At 40.4% G+C, this 17,272-nt stretch overlaps 1 protein-coding gene across 1 annotated transcript in view; it reads right to left on the bottom strand.

Moving 5' to 3' along the window:
* antxr2a (ANTXR cell adhesion molecule 2a) overlaps window positions 1–16,908 on the bottom strand; it is a 74,090-nt gene extending 57,182 nt beyond the window's left edge. Inside the window, exons 1-10 of the mRNA XM_034090972.2 lie at window positions 16,303–16,908; window positions 12,631–12,702; window positions 8,844–8,915; window positions 8,439–8,520; window positions 8,225–8,329; window positions 7,952–8,020; window positions 6,718–6,798; window positions 3,828–3,888; window positions 2,662–2,757; window positions 129–198 (exon numbers count right to left, since the gene is read on the bottom strand). Of these exons, the coding sequence (XP_033946863.1) occupies window positions 129–198; window positions 2,662–2,757; window positions 3,828–3,888; window positions 6,718–6,798; window positions 7,952–8,020; window positions 8,225–8,329; window positions 8,439–8,520; window positions 8,844–8,915; window positions 12,631–12,702; window positions 16,303–16,475 (881 nt within the window). The 5' untranslated portion in view covers window positions 16,476–16,908. The remainder of the gene's footprint in view (window positions 1–128; window positions 199–2,661; window positions 2,758–3,827; window positions 3,889–6,717; window positions 6,799–7,951; window positions 8,021–8,224; window positions 8,330–8,438; window positions 8,521–8,843; window positions 8,916–12,630; window positions 12,703–16,302) is intronic.
* Window positions 16,909–17,272: the final 364 nt, after the last annotated feature.

Raw genomic sequence — 17,272 nt, 5'->3', positions numbered from 1 at the left:
TGTCACGCTGTACACGTAGGTGCATATATAAAAAATGTAAATCAAAAAAAAAAGAGTAGATATTCGCAGCATACACGAACAAGCTCCTCCAGCTCTACCCGAACACAGAAATCCCAGTGTTTACTTACTGTCCCACTTCAGAGAGCACCGGAGCAGGACACAGCAGATAGTCATTACGCACAGAACTCGGCTTTTGGTCTGCAGGAACAACAGAAGAAAAAAAGACAATGTGTCAACATCTGTTTGCAATGAGCACTGCATCCGAGAAAGAGCAAAGAAGTTACCGCAGCATTAGACCCGTGTTCAACACTGAGCTTTATTTATATTAAAACGGTCATATATTGTGAACGGCACAAAATAAAATCTTGGCATCACAGATTTGTAGATCTCAACAAAACAAACGATTTTTGTTGTATATTAATTCGATTTTTAGTGTCTGTTGATTCCAAATCTTATAACATTTGAACGTTGATTCTTACATAAATCAACATCCCTTTAATATAAATAAAAACAATTATAAGCAATATTACACAATAATTATGATATACAGTTTTGAACTCCGTGTATTACAATGTTTATCAAATGTAATCTTTAATCAGTCAGGAAAATATTATTTCATATGACCAATTTGATTATTGTGTGTGTGTGCGTGTGCGTGTGTGTGTGTGTGTGTGTTTGTGTGTGATGGAGGTCGCTAAAATGATTGATATAATTTTTTCGTGCTCGTCTTCTCAGGGCTCCCGCTGGTTTGCTGATGGAGAAGACTGTAGCATCTGTTCCACATATGTGCTGTGTGTGTTCCATAGTTGCCATGATGCCTGTCCATAATTATAAGGTGCCCCCCTGTTGCAAAGGTCTGTGCTGAACACATGCAAAAGCCAATAAGGGAATTAATAGCCCCAAGTGGGCGAATGTGAGACAGCCTAAACTGAGAAAGGACCAACAGGAAGACATCTGCTAATGGCCACTTACTCATTCGGATAGAGTTATTTTTTAGTGTTTTATAGTCAAGTTGAGATGGAAATCAAAAATAGCCCGTCAAGGAGGGAAGTGTTGTCATTGGCAGTCGTCGATCCCGCAGATCCCACGGCCAAATGAGAGATTGGCTGTCGGTGCCAAATCCCGTTTGCTTCTTGAAAAAGCATTTCTCGACAGAACAGACTGCAAACTCAAAATAAGGAGCACAGTGACCTACATAGCCTCTGCTCGTTAGCTCTGATCATAAAGGTGGGGAGCTGCTAAGAGACAGCAGTTGGTCGGGTTTGTTCTGTTGACAGGAAGATGTGGAGGGAGACTGAACAGGTCTGACTGCACTCATAGGATGTTGGTTAATACGCATTATAAAATGAACCACAATGGCCCTCCGACAGCATACGCCTCAGGTAAGACCAATGGTGCATTCAAGTGCTCCTTGGATGGTCCCATGCAAGAATTGTGAAGATGTTCTTGAAACTGCTTTTTGTAATAAGCTTTCTTTAAGTTCACCTTCCAACTATGAAACGTGGTCGTAGGCTTCAGAAAAGGTTAGAAAGTGTTGAAATCCATGAATATTTAGATATAATTAGACAATACAAGAAGGTCTTACATGGCACTTCAAACATCACCTTTCATCGCCAAGGTCTTCAGATTATACTGACCAAATGTATAATCGATTGGACTAAATGTCACATAGGACTGGAGCTTGTTAAGGTACAGATCGTGGAAGTGGTGGAAATTGCAAAGTAAAGGCAAAATGGCAGAATTCCAGTTGGGTTTACAATAAACCTCCAAGAGGCTTTTTATTAAGCGGTTACATCATGATCACGAGAAACCTAACAGATATCTATTTTTGCTACTCTATTTTGCTAGAAACTAATTATAATTAAAAAAAAACTTCAATAGGTTCTTGTCACCCAAATTGCTTGAAACTGCTAAATATATTGATTTTAAAAAAAGGTGCTTTTTCATAAAATATGTATATAAAAATGCTTCAAAAAAATTGTTTTCTGGTATTGCACGACATTCCAACTGCGCTAATGATTGTGTTGTTCAAAATATTAAGTAGCAATGAATCCTTAAACGGAGTTGCTGTAGACAGCATGGCCAAAGGCAAACTGTGGACTGTGTGACAATCCGCTTTGTTACCAATGATTTGCACGTGTTGCAATCGTGGTCTGCTGTCGTTTAAAGAAAACTGACATTTTTAAATGAAGGTCCACATTTAGATCACACCGGGCCGTTTCATCAAATGTCTGCTTGTATCTTATGACCTACAGCAGTGTTGATATTATATACAATTAAATAAATGATTAATAATTACAAATATACACGTAAGAAACTGAGCACAGTAGAATACAATTTTACAAGTACTATATTCAATAGAAGAGTATATATATATAGTCTTTATTTGTAATTGGTTACAATAGTCTTTATAATTGTTTTGGCTCCTTTCTTAAAAGAATGTATTTTTCTTTCTGTGTCTTTTATGCATCATTTACACCAAAGTAAATTCTTCGTATGTGTAAACCTACAGAATGTATTATGTGTTTGCTTTCATAGTGATTAAAACATATCAGATCACACAGCATGAAGAGCCTGCTCATCACGGAGCCCTGTGGTTAAGACTGTGCTGTGCATGTGACTGTGAATGCAACATATCAATTGGTGATTTCCACAACTTACCGAAGGTTTGCTGGTTGACTATAAAGCTGCAGAGGACGCCTTCGTTGCTGCGGCCGAGAGTGAAGCCGTTCCCTCTGAGGACGATGTCGAAGGACTCTGTGGATGGAAGCAAATGGAAGATAAGACTGGGTGGAGGAATCATGGATAGAATATATGTAAATAATGCAGTCGCGGTGCAGATACTGATGCAAACCAACAGCAGCTGTGTTATCACTATACTTTTCTTTGCACACTTGATTTTTTAACAATTATTTAAGAAGTTATTTACAGAGGCTTGGAACGCAGACTAGTTCCTGCTTTATCCTTTTAACAACTGACACTATGTTAAAGTGGCCCTATTTTGTTCATTTGCAGGTTTCATATGTGTATATTGTACATTTACTGTTACTCATTACATCATTTAATGTTCAAAAAGAGAAACTCCCTCTGGAGGGAGCTTTGGAATGTGATCCTTTGCAGACCATTTACATGCATTAAAAACACACTAAAGGAAAGGGAAAACCACAAAAAAGCATAAAAGGGCCACTTTAAAGTTTCACGAGAAAAAGAACAAAATGAGCACTGTGGGAGTCTGAATGAGGGCCAATCAAAAGACCAATCAAAGCTTTCAGACAGCTGGCAGGACCATGCAGAATCCTGTTTGAACCATGTAACTTCTGTAGTTGATGTTGTGTGTTGCACAGCTGGACACTTGACATCGTCTCTTCTGCGAGTTCAATTATCAAATATTTACATATGCTATTTACACCAGATGTTCACAACCCAGGGGTCTCACCCAATTAATAGAGGGGGATTAATAAGGGTCACCGGACGCATTTGTAAGAAAGAATACATTTTCGATCCAAAACTTTTTTTTCTGACTTTACTCTCACCTCAGTTTTTCCATGAGAAATACATGACACTCATGAGTCCAGGGCCAGGCCACCAAAGCCCAATGAAACATTTTGACGGGATAAATTCAAAACTCATGTTCAGAGGAGGAGCAAAGGTAGCCACCGATTTAAGTGGATCAACCTGTAAACTTAAGGGATGTGTTAAAGTGATAAAAGAATGCAAAATGAGCCTTGAGGTTATACAAGTGTCCTATACGGCCCTTAGTGATTGAGAAGTAACCGTGAGCCTGGAAAGCACGATGTGTGCACAGTGCAGCAGGAGGGTCCACTCACCGTTCACACAGACACTGGAGGGCTCCACACTCAGGATCTCTGTGCACGAACGCTTTAATATCTGGAGGATGAGGGGAAAAAGGAAATGGGTACATTATCGCTTGAGGGCCAAGAATAAATACATCAAGTCGTGGCTGTTATCGGCTCTGTCAAGTTTAGAAAACAGATTAGGGTGCAACACCTGAGAAATGTCTCGCTCCTGATCGGGGCCTGGCGTCTAAAGGAGAGCGCTAAATATCGGCGGCGAGGAGAACAGGAGGGAAGGACGGCAGCTGTGTCAGCCTTTATGGGGAAATTATGCAAGACTATTACATTCCTCACATCTATTAAAAAACCTCCGGGATCCCGCATTATCATATAAAGAGGCCTGTGGGAGCCCACTGTCATGGAGCCGCACTATCCGCCGTGATTCAATAAATCAACAAAGGACAAACTATGCAAATCCCAGTACACTGTCGGTAAAAAGAAGCATATTAACTGCAATATAGGATGCTTGAACCTTTCATTTGATGTTGGGTGAAACTTCTATCTAAGGAGAGGAAGACGGGACTGTTTACAGCGGCCTTATTACATATGATGGTTTGATATGGGGTCGAGGAAAGGGGAGAGGCTTGCAGATGACAGCTGGGAGGAAAAGGATCTGCTGCCGTTCCTCTGAGCCACTATTTTCCCCGTCTAATTACTTCCTTGGCAGTGCCCGAGCGAAAAGAGGAGGAAAAGAAAAAGGAGCGTTTGCGTGCCTTTGCTTAAAATGAAGGAGGGACTCAAAGAATGACATCCAAGTGTAGACATGTTGCTCTAAATTAGGGAATTTGGAAGAGTAACATTTCCTTTAAAATGTAAGGCTTTTTAAAGATTGATGGTTATATTAAGTAATCCGTCAGGGTTGAAGGACCTAAGCATGTTGGAGATACATATTAAAAGCTTTAGCAGTGGAGATTAGAGGCATTAGAACTCAAACAGCAGCTTTTCATTCGTCGTGCATCTAGCGACAAACGTTATTTACAGGCTGCAGCGAGGAGACAAGGCAGTCGTCCAAATACTCAAATTCATTTGTATATCTACGACAGCGTAACTGCTGGGCTTTCTGAAAGCGAGAGACCGCTCTTTTAGCGGACATAATTAGGTGGAAGGGTAATCCAATGTCAAACAGGAATGCATGTTGGAGTTGGCGACACTGTACAGATCGCAGCTGAAGTAAACGATAACGTCATGGCTACTTCGCAATTTGGGGTTTCCCCAAAAGGCCCACAGCTTAGGCGACGTGGTCCAGTGAAGCACAGAGGGCAAATAAACGGCGCAGGAACACAACTTTCCTGAACTCTCTGTGCTTGTTATCACGCCGCTCACTGAGGCAGATCCTGCAGAAAAAGGCTGCACAGATGATCGCAAATCCTCCAAATCCAAAAAGAGGAGTGAGGAGGCCAACTAGTCAGGAATCCAGTATTACTAATCAGAGAAGAATGCACTTGGATGCTGGCACTGTGAGCCTCCGAAGGACTGACGGGATGAGCTTTATTTTGTTGTGCGGAACCATTTTGTACAGGCTGTAATCATTTGTTGAAAAGATTAAAATATATGTAAATGGCTTTGATGCAAAAGGAGACCTTGTGACCCTGTGCATGCTCTTAAAATGAAAAATAAAGGATTCCCTTAGCTCAGCAAAAACAGATAGAAAGCATATTTCTCCCATTTCCTGTAGATAATCAAATCCACCCTTTCAGAGGCTTTCAACACTTTGTAATGTTACAGGATGGATTCACATGCTCCTCTGAGATGATGTTATAAGTCAGGACTAGTGCGAGTCATGGTTACTAATGCTGTATAATTATCTAACAAACATTATACCATTTGAAGGTTTCAGTGTTGCCTTTTTTAAACCACTGTTTCAAGGACTTTATTAAGACTTCATTCCTGATTCAAGAACCAAAACATGGACACTCAAAAATATAAAATATATACAATATCAAATTATTATACATGCACTTTACCTTGTGTTTTTGTTGTTAAAATAATTTAAGATAAATATAAGGAGAAGGAATAAGTATTTAGCATATTCTGAATTGATGTGCATGGTCCCACATGTTTGGGGAATGAGAGCCACAGTTGTAGACAACCTTCTTTCACTCTGTGCAAAATCAATCATAGTTGTTGTTACTTTGGATCACACAACAGAAACAAGACACACCCTTTGGCTCTGCGTCCCTCCGGCTGCAAGTCTCACAGTTTGGTCTTTCCCTAAACACAGAGATGTAAAGTCCAGCTCAGGGCGGTGCGCTCTGCAGGGCTCCGGGCTCACAGTCATGTAGAAATGATGCCATACAAACCCCCGCCTTGGCTGACAGCGTTTCGGCTCAAAAAGCGGCAGCAAATGGAAAGTATCACTAATTGGCTAGCAGCGGGCGAGGAGAGAAACTTCATATAAACACTGTTTAAGGGACTCTATCGACTGATACAGCAAGATGGGGTTGATGCCTTACGCTGGCTTTTATTTTCAGAAATAAAAGCAATAGTGTACTAAACACAATAAAGACACGGTGAGGAGGATGGCACTGTGGACAGTGACTAACTGTCAAGCTGCTTGTACGTCTTCATTTGCTACTGAGTGGCAAAGACATTTCCATGTCCGCCTACAAAGTGGGGACACAGCCAGCAGTTATTTCCACAAACAGTTTCCATGCAGAGGTTCTGTTTTAATGTGTGCAAACTTCAATGAAGCCAGGGCAGGGAATTTCTCGGGACACTTATAAATATGTTTTTATTTTTAAAAAATCCCATTTTGGACATTAGTGTCAAATTCCACCTATTTTTCTATAAATGTACATAAACCTGAGCTGACTGCCGTCCAGGACCACATACACACACACACACAGAAAGTAGGCGCACTTACAGAATTGACGATGCCTTTGAGTGCCTGGAAGCCATCTTTGACAGGAAACACTTGGTCCTTGGTGTCCGCTACATCAGCAAGCTGTTGGTATCATCAAGAGTTGAATTAACAAGAAGAGATGTAATAACTGCTTTCTTCTTTTTCTCTTATCCTCTTTATGACGGAGCACTGTCTTTCCTTTCATATCATGGGCAGGAGGAGACATAGCAGATGGCATGACTGTGGCAAACACTTTGCTCAACCATTAAAAAAAAAAAATCACTTGGAGCAATATTGTCTTTGTTATTTGACTTAATAAAAGCTCATCACAGGATTGTTACCAATGGTTACCAAGGGACAGGCCACCATGTTGCGGGAGGGACAGTAAAACAGCAGAAAGCACTGACTTTGGTGCAGACTGAAATCAGTGAAGATTATATGTTGTGGACATTTTGTTTTTCTGTGGCCAATTCAACGTGTTGAACAGTGTGAATAGTGCAAACAGTCTATAACTGATGTGACTGGTATATACTGCAAATATGTAAAAACTCTATATATAACCCGATAATATATTTACATATGAGTAAATATATTAGGAGTTTTGTTATGTATTTGAAAATCCTGAAAGAAATTGGTAAAGAATGATCAGATTGATTTTCTTTGTTCATGGTTCCACACTGGTTCATAGATTGTTGGAATTCTAAAGGTAACACCCACCGTTTCATTTAGTGCAGTTTATGAGTTCACTTTGTGTAATACCAGTAGCATATCGTCATTTACTGTAACCTGTTGCACATCATCTCAATGTAGTTTTACCTATTGCTTGTTGTCTTTAATAATAGAGCCAAATGGTTACAGCACTCTAGATTATCAAGCCAATATATTATCTAGCTAATAGTCAATTCAAAAATAAATAAATCACTAACCGTGACGAAATGTCTCAATATAAAGATAGTGATGTCAAGGGAACTCGAGCATTCTACTTGAAGCAGAATACGTCACATTATTCAAACAAAGGAAATGACTACGTGGAGCTAAACCAACGACAGATGAGCATCTGAAAAGTGGATTATGCTGCAGGAGTTGTTTACTAGAGTTTTTATTGATATTACTTTAAGACATGGATTTTCATTACAGGTAATAGCGCTCACAATACTTGTGTTTACCTTTCTTGACACTCTTCCAACATGGCAACATGTCTCTCGCGCACACTCTTAGCGCACACTGCTTCAGATTAAGACTCAAGCTTTCTTACCTGCTGCTCATCGAAGTCCTTGATACCCACACAGTAAACACGGGCTCCGAATGTCCTCGCCTTGTCAGCCTGAGGATCAAACAAATAAGGGGATGATGTGCAGGTTGGATGTAACAAAACATCACATTCAGAAAAAAAAGCCACATATTTCACATATAAATAACAAAAGGGTGTTTTGTTTTTTTAGAAAAGCCAACTCTGTTTGTCGGTACATTTGTTTTAGCATTTTAAAATGTGTAAAGCAAGATTTGTGTTAGACAATGTGAACCTAACCTCATTCACTGTGAGCTCGTGAATGTAGGTTTCCAGTTTCCCGTCAGTCAGAGCCAGGATGATGCTGGAAGACTTGGTCTTCTGCGCCTGTATCTGAGCTGAGGCCTTCAGGTTCAAATGACAGCAAACATTACATCACATCTCAAGTTCACAAGTATATTTACAAAAAAAGCTTCTGAGCCGTAATTGCGTTTATTTTAGAAAGTAACCTTACCTCTTTTATTCCCTCGTGCATATATGTTTCACCTGCTGGCTTAACGGCCCGCAAGCGTTCCAGACCCTGTTCTATCTCGTATCTAAAATCACACAAAATAATAAATGGTTGAGTAATAGTCCACATGCACTTCGCTGTACTATCCAGTTGGGCCCTTTGAGGCCCAAGGCAAATTCTTGAAAACCCAAATCAACTGAACCTCCCGATAGTATGTAGCAATACACTTTTGTTCTGGTACTAAACTTGCACATACAAACAGTAGCCGTATACCTAATTTAGGCCAAAGACTAGACTTTGTTATCACCGTTACTATTTTTCAACAATACAGTATTTAGGCCATGAGACTTCTTAGAGTTAAGGTACAGTAACCATTGAAACAGAATTGTGTGTGTTAGGGTTCAGTACCCGTCTCCGGTCAGAGGCAGCAGGACTTCTGCTCTGGCCGAGAACACGATGAACGACACTCTCGTTCTGGGGCTGAAAAAAAAAAATACAAAATAGGAATCAGAAATGTCATGTTTAACGAAATATATGGACAGTATATTATAATGTTGTAATATTTATTCAGATTTTCTCTTCCTTATCATACCCGCCCTTCATCTTCTCTATCCACCCCCCACACAGTATGACATGTAAAACACTGTTTTAGGAGTCAGTGTGACTGACAGTTTTATATATAACTTCATAGAGGTTCAGCTCAGTTCAGGAGAATTAAACAGCTGCGTATAATTAAGTAAACAGGTTTTTTTTTTTCAAAGGTCCCATGTCATGGCCATTTCCACTGATCATAATTCCATTGCTGAGGTCTACTAGAATAGATTTATATTGTGCAATTTTCCAAACTCACATTGGTTTCTCAAACAGCATCTCTGTAAACTATGTGTATTCACTGAATTTCCCTCTCTGCCTTTAACGGCTCGTTGTAGCTCCAGCCCCCACCCTCCCGTGGAGGTGTGGTTTCCTTGTTTAGCAACAGCGAAACTCAACCTGAGCACACACAAAGTCACAGCCGAAGTAAAAACAATAAGTGTGGCTTGATATTGAGTACGAAAAAGGTTGATAAACGCTGTGAGAATGGGTCTGCCTGTGTGTGTGTGTGTGTGTGTGTGTGTGTGTGTGTGTGTGTGTGTGTGTGTGTGTGTGTGTGTGTGTGTGTGTGTGTGTGTGTGTGTGTGTGTGTGTGTGTGTGGAAGTCCATGGATTGGTCAATTTGGACCAATCAGCGGGGGCTTAACGTAAAGGCTCCACGGATTGGTCCATTTGGTTCCGGGTACCGTATGACCGTAGCGCGTCATAGGTCTGGGCGCGGCTACTGGCCATTCCTACGTCACGATACCCAGGAAGTAAACAATGGACAATGACGTATCTCCAACGAGGCGTTTTGGGGAGGTCTTTTCTGCGTTAGAGTTTTACTCGCTACAGGGTGTACTTTGAGGGTTTTGACTCTGCAGACCGTTTACATGCAGAAAACCTTCATAACACACAAGGGGACGGGTAATAACCGGAAAAGCATGACATGGGACCTTTAATGTCACCTAATATTAATGTACGACTTAAAGCAGCTTCAGAGGGACTGAAGGAAGTGATTAATCAATTCACAGACAGTAAACATGTTGTGAGGATGAGTCACACATAAACACTCGAACACACATCGTGTTACACAGATATAGTGTACTTTGTACCTGTGAGTGTTTAAGGTGTGAACTGTCACTGGACACTCCGATGTGTCCCTGACCACAGAGGCTGTTTACATTCCGTATCACTCCCTCTGTTATATAACGGCACACTCACTTCCTCAGAAAATTATACACATATATGCATCCTGCTGTGAACATTTAAATCAACACAAAAGTGAAGGAAAATGTACTACTCCCACTGCACAAATGTACTTGCTGGTATTGACAATTACAAAAATGGTTACAAACCAGTAAAATACTTCACTCTAGTTAGAGCTGTAATGCCATAAAGGAAAAATATTTCAATACAAATACAATTCCTGTGATTTTACTGAAGTACATTCAAGAACAGGTACCAAAAGTACTTCAACTGTAAAGGTACCTCAGAATCTTAAAGTACCCCAAACTGTCCACATGTAAGTGTTGCCATTATTTGCCTCCTTGTTTGGCAGGCAGTTATTTCAACATTTTCAATAGTGGTGGCGACATAAGACCCGAGGTTCTTTTTATTTATTCAAGCAATATGACATGCTCTTCAACACAAGTATTTTATATTTAACATAATAAATAAGCCTTCAGGGATGCATGTCTTCAATTATTTTCCTAACATACAGGTTTTATTTGTGCCTTATTAAGATAGGCTAAAATGCAAAATATGAGTTATATACAAAGGCATGTGATTCTATGCTTGTCCTTTCAGTCTGTGAGCTGTTCCCAAAGCATCTAATACATGTTTGTCCATCTTGGAGAGGGACTCTTTTTCTCACCCCAACCTGCAGTCCAAGTCTGCATGCAGATATGAATACAATTATTAAAATGAACTTAATTCTGCGCATGCATAATGCCCTGAAGAATTCAACCTTACTCTTCACATCACGCTGACAAAAGACTATTTGTTTAACATCTCATAATAATATATTGTTATCGCGCATGCATGCATCAACTTATCTAACAATGAATATAAAATTAGGAACTATAATGACATTATATAATGGGTTGAGTAAAGTACGGATGTGAAATACATATATTTACTTTCTCTTAGTTGCTGTGGTTTACAAAACAGCGCAATTTGAAAACGACAAAAGCATAAAAACATCAATCAATGCAGAGTTAGAGTTGAATTAGCTTTTTACACATAGGAACAAGAAAGACTCAATCTGCTTTCAGAAATGGAATTTGAAAAGAGAAAGTAGGATCCACGCATCTTTATTTAAAATCCTGCATGCAATCAGTAACCAAATAGTCAAATGTTTTCTTGAAAAAACGTCCCCGATTCCCATAAAGTATTAATATTCTAAAGCTATAAGACTTGGGAGATGTAGTCAGAGTCACTTCCTGTGACTGTACCAACCACACGGATTCCATCCCACGGAGCGAGCTAAACTTCAGATAGTTAAGCACACAAGTGTTTCCTTCAGAGATCCGAAGCCTTCGGAGCATAAGGAGAGGTGCTGATATTTCTCACCCACGTGACACATGGCCCAGTCGCGATCCTCCCCCGCAAACCTAGCACAATCTTTAAGCCACACGGCCACATTTGGCTGGTGGCGGTAGCAGCCGTATACATCCACATCCTGTCTGCAAGTTTCATATGTGGACTTAAAAGTAGCTCGAGACGAGGATAAATGGTGGGTGGTGACTTAAGGCTTTCGGTGGGGATTGTGATTGTATATGTTACCGCTGAAGCAGTATAGAAAGACTAAGACGCAGTGATGCCAAGGACATATCAGAGGGTGGTGGTGGTGGGGGAGAGGGTTGATGAAGTAGTCTAGTTTGCTCCACATGGCGCGACAGAAGAGCTCTTGGTGAGCGAGCATTGTTTAGCAGATTGTCCTCGTCGCCTTCCAGTGTTCTTTTGCTTTACTGTACATTGTCTGCCTGTCAGCCGTTCTGTGGTGGAAGCAGGGGATAAGTGTGGAACCGGACCCCCCCGGTGCGAATGGCCATTCTCACAGCCCAGAAGACTGCTCCTCTCTGCCACCCACTCCCACCTGGTGCCTTTGCTATTTTCTTCAACCAACCACTTCATTCTGGCTGGGTCGCCACCGTCTGTACTGTGCTGGCAGGCGCCGTTTGACTCAAACGTTATGCAAGCCGAACGTTTCAAGCTGGTTTCTCTGCTTTCGTCTTTTTAATGAATTATGTGCAAAAAGGGTGTCATAGATTTAGCTATTTGATAGTTTGTAAAAACAGGTGGGAGATGCAACTAATGTCGTAGGCTCTGTAATTATAGCCATTAACTGCAAAAGATAATGTAATATATTAAACATGCAAAAAATTTGATGTTTTGGTACGGAGGGTATGGTTGACCTACTACGTCATCTTTATAAAATAGTGAATTTTGTTTTCTCTATGAAAATGATTCTAACATTAGAAATTGTAATGGCTTTTTTTATATTTATTTGAAACCATGAATCTTATTCTATGGAGCATAATTCACTTCTGCGAGCATTGTGAAACCCTAAAACTTTGTTTCCAAAGACAATGCCTGACATCAACACTAGCTTTGTACTGACCTCACAAATCTGTCGGTGAGATTCTTCACGAACGAGTAGATCTCGACCCAGTCATTAGCGACACTTCCGGACCTGAAACGAGGAAACGGCAGTTAGTTTGCAGCTCGTCAGTGGCAGCAGATTGTGAGCTGGGAGTCAAATACTGTACAGTATTTGTGCCATGCACCACAACCACAGTCTGACATTAACACCAGCCACATGCTGGATAATTGTGCTGATAAGTCTGTGTTGTATAGCAGCCACTTCAGCTGTTAGAACACACAAACGGGGGGAGAGAGCACGCTCCTGAACTGTCAGACGGAAAATATTCGGTTAACGCAACGTCTGATTCAAGCAAACCTTCTTTCCTTCCTTATTTCAGCTCAAATAAAAGAACCAAACATGGAAACTGCGTCAACCTGTAGCCCTCGGCCCTTCTCACTTTTCGATAAGTCTGTACGAACACAGTGAGTAAAATATGCCCTTGATGTTACGACAAAGAGGTTATTAAAGCAATAATTACAATTCAATGTATGTGCGGAGAACATAAAACAGAGGGGTTTGACCATTCAGAGGCTCATCTTTCATGACACCTCGTTCTCCTCCCTGCTGCCCTACAGACAAGGTCACACAGCTCGAGGGTAAAGGAAAAGTTAAACTGCACTTTGACAACATTGCGTCAGTGGTGGATTAGCAGTGTTTAAGTGTTAAAGGGGTATTTCATGTGGTGACAAATGCATTTGATTTGCTCCAGGACTAGTCTGAAACGGGTCTGTGTGTGTTTAGGGTGTTCCTGTAAAGGGGAGCGTGGATCTCAGTGAAGCTTCCCTTAATAAAGAAGGATTAGTCAAATGAGAGAATCAAATAGCATTACTTGGTGTTAAGAGTACCAATAATGTATGTTTTATTGTTCAGAAATGCTTCTGAGCATGCTACTAAAATCTACAGCACAGCAAAAAAAAGTGCTGACTTAGGATCCTAGTCTTATCAGGACAAGCAGGAAGTCTGGGAGTAGAGCGATTGTATCTGCAGGGACAAACTTCCATCAAAGAGACATGCTACCATGTGGCACCCTGACACACTGATGAAGGAGCATGCACTGCAGATTGGGCTTTTATATTTCACAATAAAATAAAACAGACCCCCAATAGGTATTCGTACACTTGGTTAAACCTGTTGCAATGATCTCAGTCATCATGCTGTGATTTAGCCATTTAGACGAGGGTGGAGTAGTTTAAAAAGGGGTCAAGGGAGCAGTGTTTCAACTCAACGGCCCTTGATGGCATGTTTCCAAGTTAGGGGAGGAAATGATTCAAAGATGCTGTGAAGGCTGTGAACTCCCCAACATTTATTGGAGGCCTTTTGGCATGATGCTAATACAAAGTATTGCTGAACTGACAGAATCTAGCGTGGTATGTGCATTTTTGAAGCAGCACTAGAAAACAGGAAGTGGTGCATTGCCAAAGTGTGTTCCAAATGGTGATGCAATTCTTTCTTGCTGGTATGCACAAATAACACACAAGGACTTCACTGACATTTAAGGTCTTATTATCTCTGCCTGGAGGCTAGTTATCGCTGTGTGTGTCTGTGGGAAAACCTTTCCAACTGTAAGAAGAATTCACACAAACTCCTCCGAACGTTGTAACAAAAACTTGGTAACAACTTTCAATTTGCTTTCTCATAAACACCTGCATTTAGAAGAATACATGTCCCAACTCAGGAAATGGATCACTTTCCTTGAGACCTGCACTTTTTAAAAGCCATCCTAATTCTGGTGACTCAAAAGTCTGCCCCATATTGGAGGCCTCAATTAAGATACACAATATTATATGGTCAATGTTTCTCATAGACAGCATGGCTACTGCTTAACCTTAGCCGAAGTAAACTACTTGGTTAGGTTGGGGTGAGGTCGGTTACACCAGTGTGGTTTTATGACATTTATCAGATAACTATTTTCCTTGCGGGGAACCAATGAGCATAACACAACTACATCCAATCAAGTACAGGCCGCATGTGTGTGTATATATATATATATATATATATATATATATATGATTGAAAATGCAAACCTATGTTAAACTTTTAAAAGGTTTTGCATGTTGCAGTCTGCACACCACTCAATTTTGATATTACTCCTAGCAATTTTGAAAACATGCGGTTGTTTTCCAGGCCGGCACGGTTTCAAACAAATTTCTTGCAATTTTCACAAACTTTAGCGGAGTTCTGTAATGCATCCTCAGGAAGAAAAAGGCTATTTTGGTCTAGCCAAAGTTTCTGTGCAGCTGCAGATACATTTGAAAGGCCTGTAATGCATTACAAGGATATGATAATGACACTTTCAATTTCCATAACAAATGTTATTAAATTGTTGCCTTGTTATTCAGAAATCTACACTTATATTATGCATGCTTCTTAATTAATATTAAGGTATACTTTTGCTGTAACAATGTATACCTTTATTCCCCCCCCCCCTTTGTGGGACGAATAAAGGTATTCTGATTCTGATCGAAATAGGCAACTGCTTTTTCGCCTTGTCATGCTGTGCTTTATGCAACTCACCTTCGTAAGTGTTTTTAGTAACTTAGTATTAGTAAAGTGTACAGTAACTTGTATTAAATTAACTAAACAGTTGCCAAGTACAACAGCAGTAGAGTATACTGATGGACACTGTGCAGCTACATTGAACCAACAAGCTACAGCCATCAGCTACCTTTCTCATCATGAACACCTTGTGATAGTTACCATCTGAAATATGTAACCCCTCTGTGATACAAGAGGGGGAAATACAGATGCTGACAGGTGAGTTGGTCGGGTTCCATAGACAGACTGATTCAAATACAGAATCAAAGGCTCTGTTGTCATATGCCAAACACCTACAGGCTGGCAATGAAAATCTTAATCCCAGGCTCCATCAACAATGCAACATACATAAAGGCTAAAAAGACACAAATACAATTTTGCAATAAAGAGGATACAATATAGGCCCTACTATCACAGGTACTTTCAAACGTTAGTGAGCGAGCATACACATACTCCACCAACATGTGATTAGTTAACATGTCATTCCAAAGCCATAGGCATCAATGTGCGGCGATACAGCCTCCACTCTTTTGGAACCTGGCTTCAGTGAGGTCCAAAACTGATGTTGGCTGATAAGGTTTGGCTCATAGTCTACATTCAAGTTCATCTCAAAAGTGTTGCAATGGGTTGAGGTCAGTACTCTCTGCAGGCTATCTTTCACACTAAACTGTTAAGTGTTGGCCTTTGTGGATATGGTCATGCTGAAACAGAAAAGGGCCTTACCCAAACCATTGGCATCATTGTCTTGGCAAACTGTAGCATTCAGACTTCCCTTTAAAAGAAAAGTAAACTTTGTTGACACCCCTATCCAAATATTTGCCATATGTTTAGAGAGGAGTGTTTTAGCCAAATGTGAAGCAAACCCAACACAATTTTGTGGTTATAATATTAAAAACTGTTCAGCATTTGAGGCTATAGAGCCGTGTGCAAAGTGACATGTTTTCTAATCAGGTCAAACCATCACACCTGTGTTAAGCGACCCTTTCCCGCTCCCCCCTGGCAACTTAATTTAACAGTTATCTTCTTGACAATTGCAGAGTGCAGCAGCAGGTTACTTCCATTGTTATTTTTCAATGAGAAGGGACAGAAACTAAAGCTTTTTTTCGTACTTACCTGTCTAGAACAAAGTAGAGGTCGTAGGCTCCATGACAGGATGCTTCTTCTGCCCAGCAAGATGAAGCAAACACACCCAGGAGGACTACAGCGACCGCCGCCGAAGTCCACCGTCTCTTTCCGTTAAAAAGTTCACCCTCCGAGTTGGAACAGCGTGACAACTTTTCCAACATTGTTGCCACTAAAATGGAGTGACGTTTCGAGTGGAAAACAACAAAAACAGCCTTCAGGGAGTTTCACACAGCGCAGTGAGTTGAGTATGAAGTGCACATCCCGCAGTGTGAAGAGCGTATGTCAAATTTGCTCCAACACAGCCAAGTGAACTAACAGACCTGCGAAATCAAGGAAATTACCGCCATGACGTCACGAGCGTTGCAGTTTCTTCATCTTCCTTACTCACCTTTTACTGACTCACATCCTCAATAAAACTACTGCCTGCTGACTGAGCTCACATCGACCCTATTTAGAGGATACCCCCAAATAACTGCTAACAACAAACTTCCCCGTGCTAAAGTACACACTCCGTGGAAAAGTTAAGATGCCTTCATTTGTTTCTCCAAAGCTCGTGTTTCTGAGCGCTACAGCCCCGACTTTCTTTCTTCTTAAAATGGTTGCAATGTAAGACATAATAACACATCGATGGCTTGGTTATAAAAGTTATAATGTGCGTTTGATAGTTATATTTTAAATGATAGAGTTTGTTGTACAACATCATCGTTATATTGTTTTTGAAAGGGTATTCAATTGTTTTGTTTTGTATTTTTCTTTTCTTTACTAGCCTACTTGTACTTTTATTTTCTTCTTGAATTTTGCATTACTTTGTATCTTTATTTTATATGTGACTTGTGTGCACTAAACATTGTAAGTTAAAAGCTACTTGGCAATACTTAGAGGAACAATACAGGATTGCACAACGCTATTGTTTGGCATTCATATCTGTACTATCCAATTTTTCCAACAGTACTTCAAG

Source organism: Pseudochaenichthys georgianus, chromosome 9 (genome assembly GCF_902827115.2).
Source record: "Pseudochaenichthys georgianus chromosome 9, fPseGeo1.2, whole genome shotgun sequence".
NCBI classification, from domain to species: Eukaryota; Metazoa; Chordata; class Actinopteri; order Perciformes; family Channichthyidae; genus Pseudochaenichthys; species Pseudochaenichthys georgianus.
The sequence above is the reverse complement of the archived record's forward strand: the minus strand, read 5'-3'. Positions and strand labels throughout refer to the sequence as shown.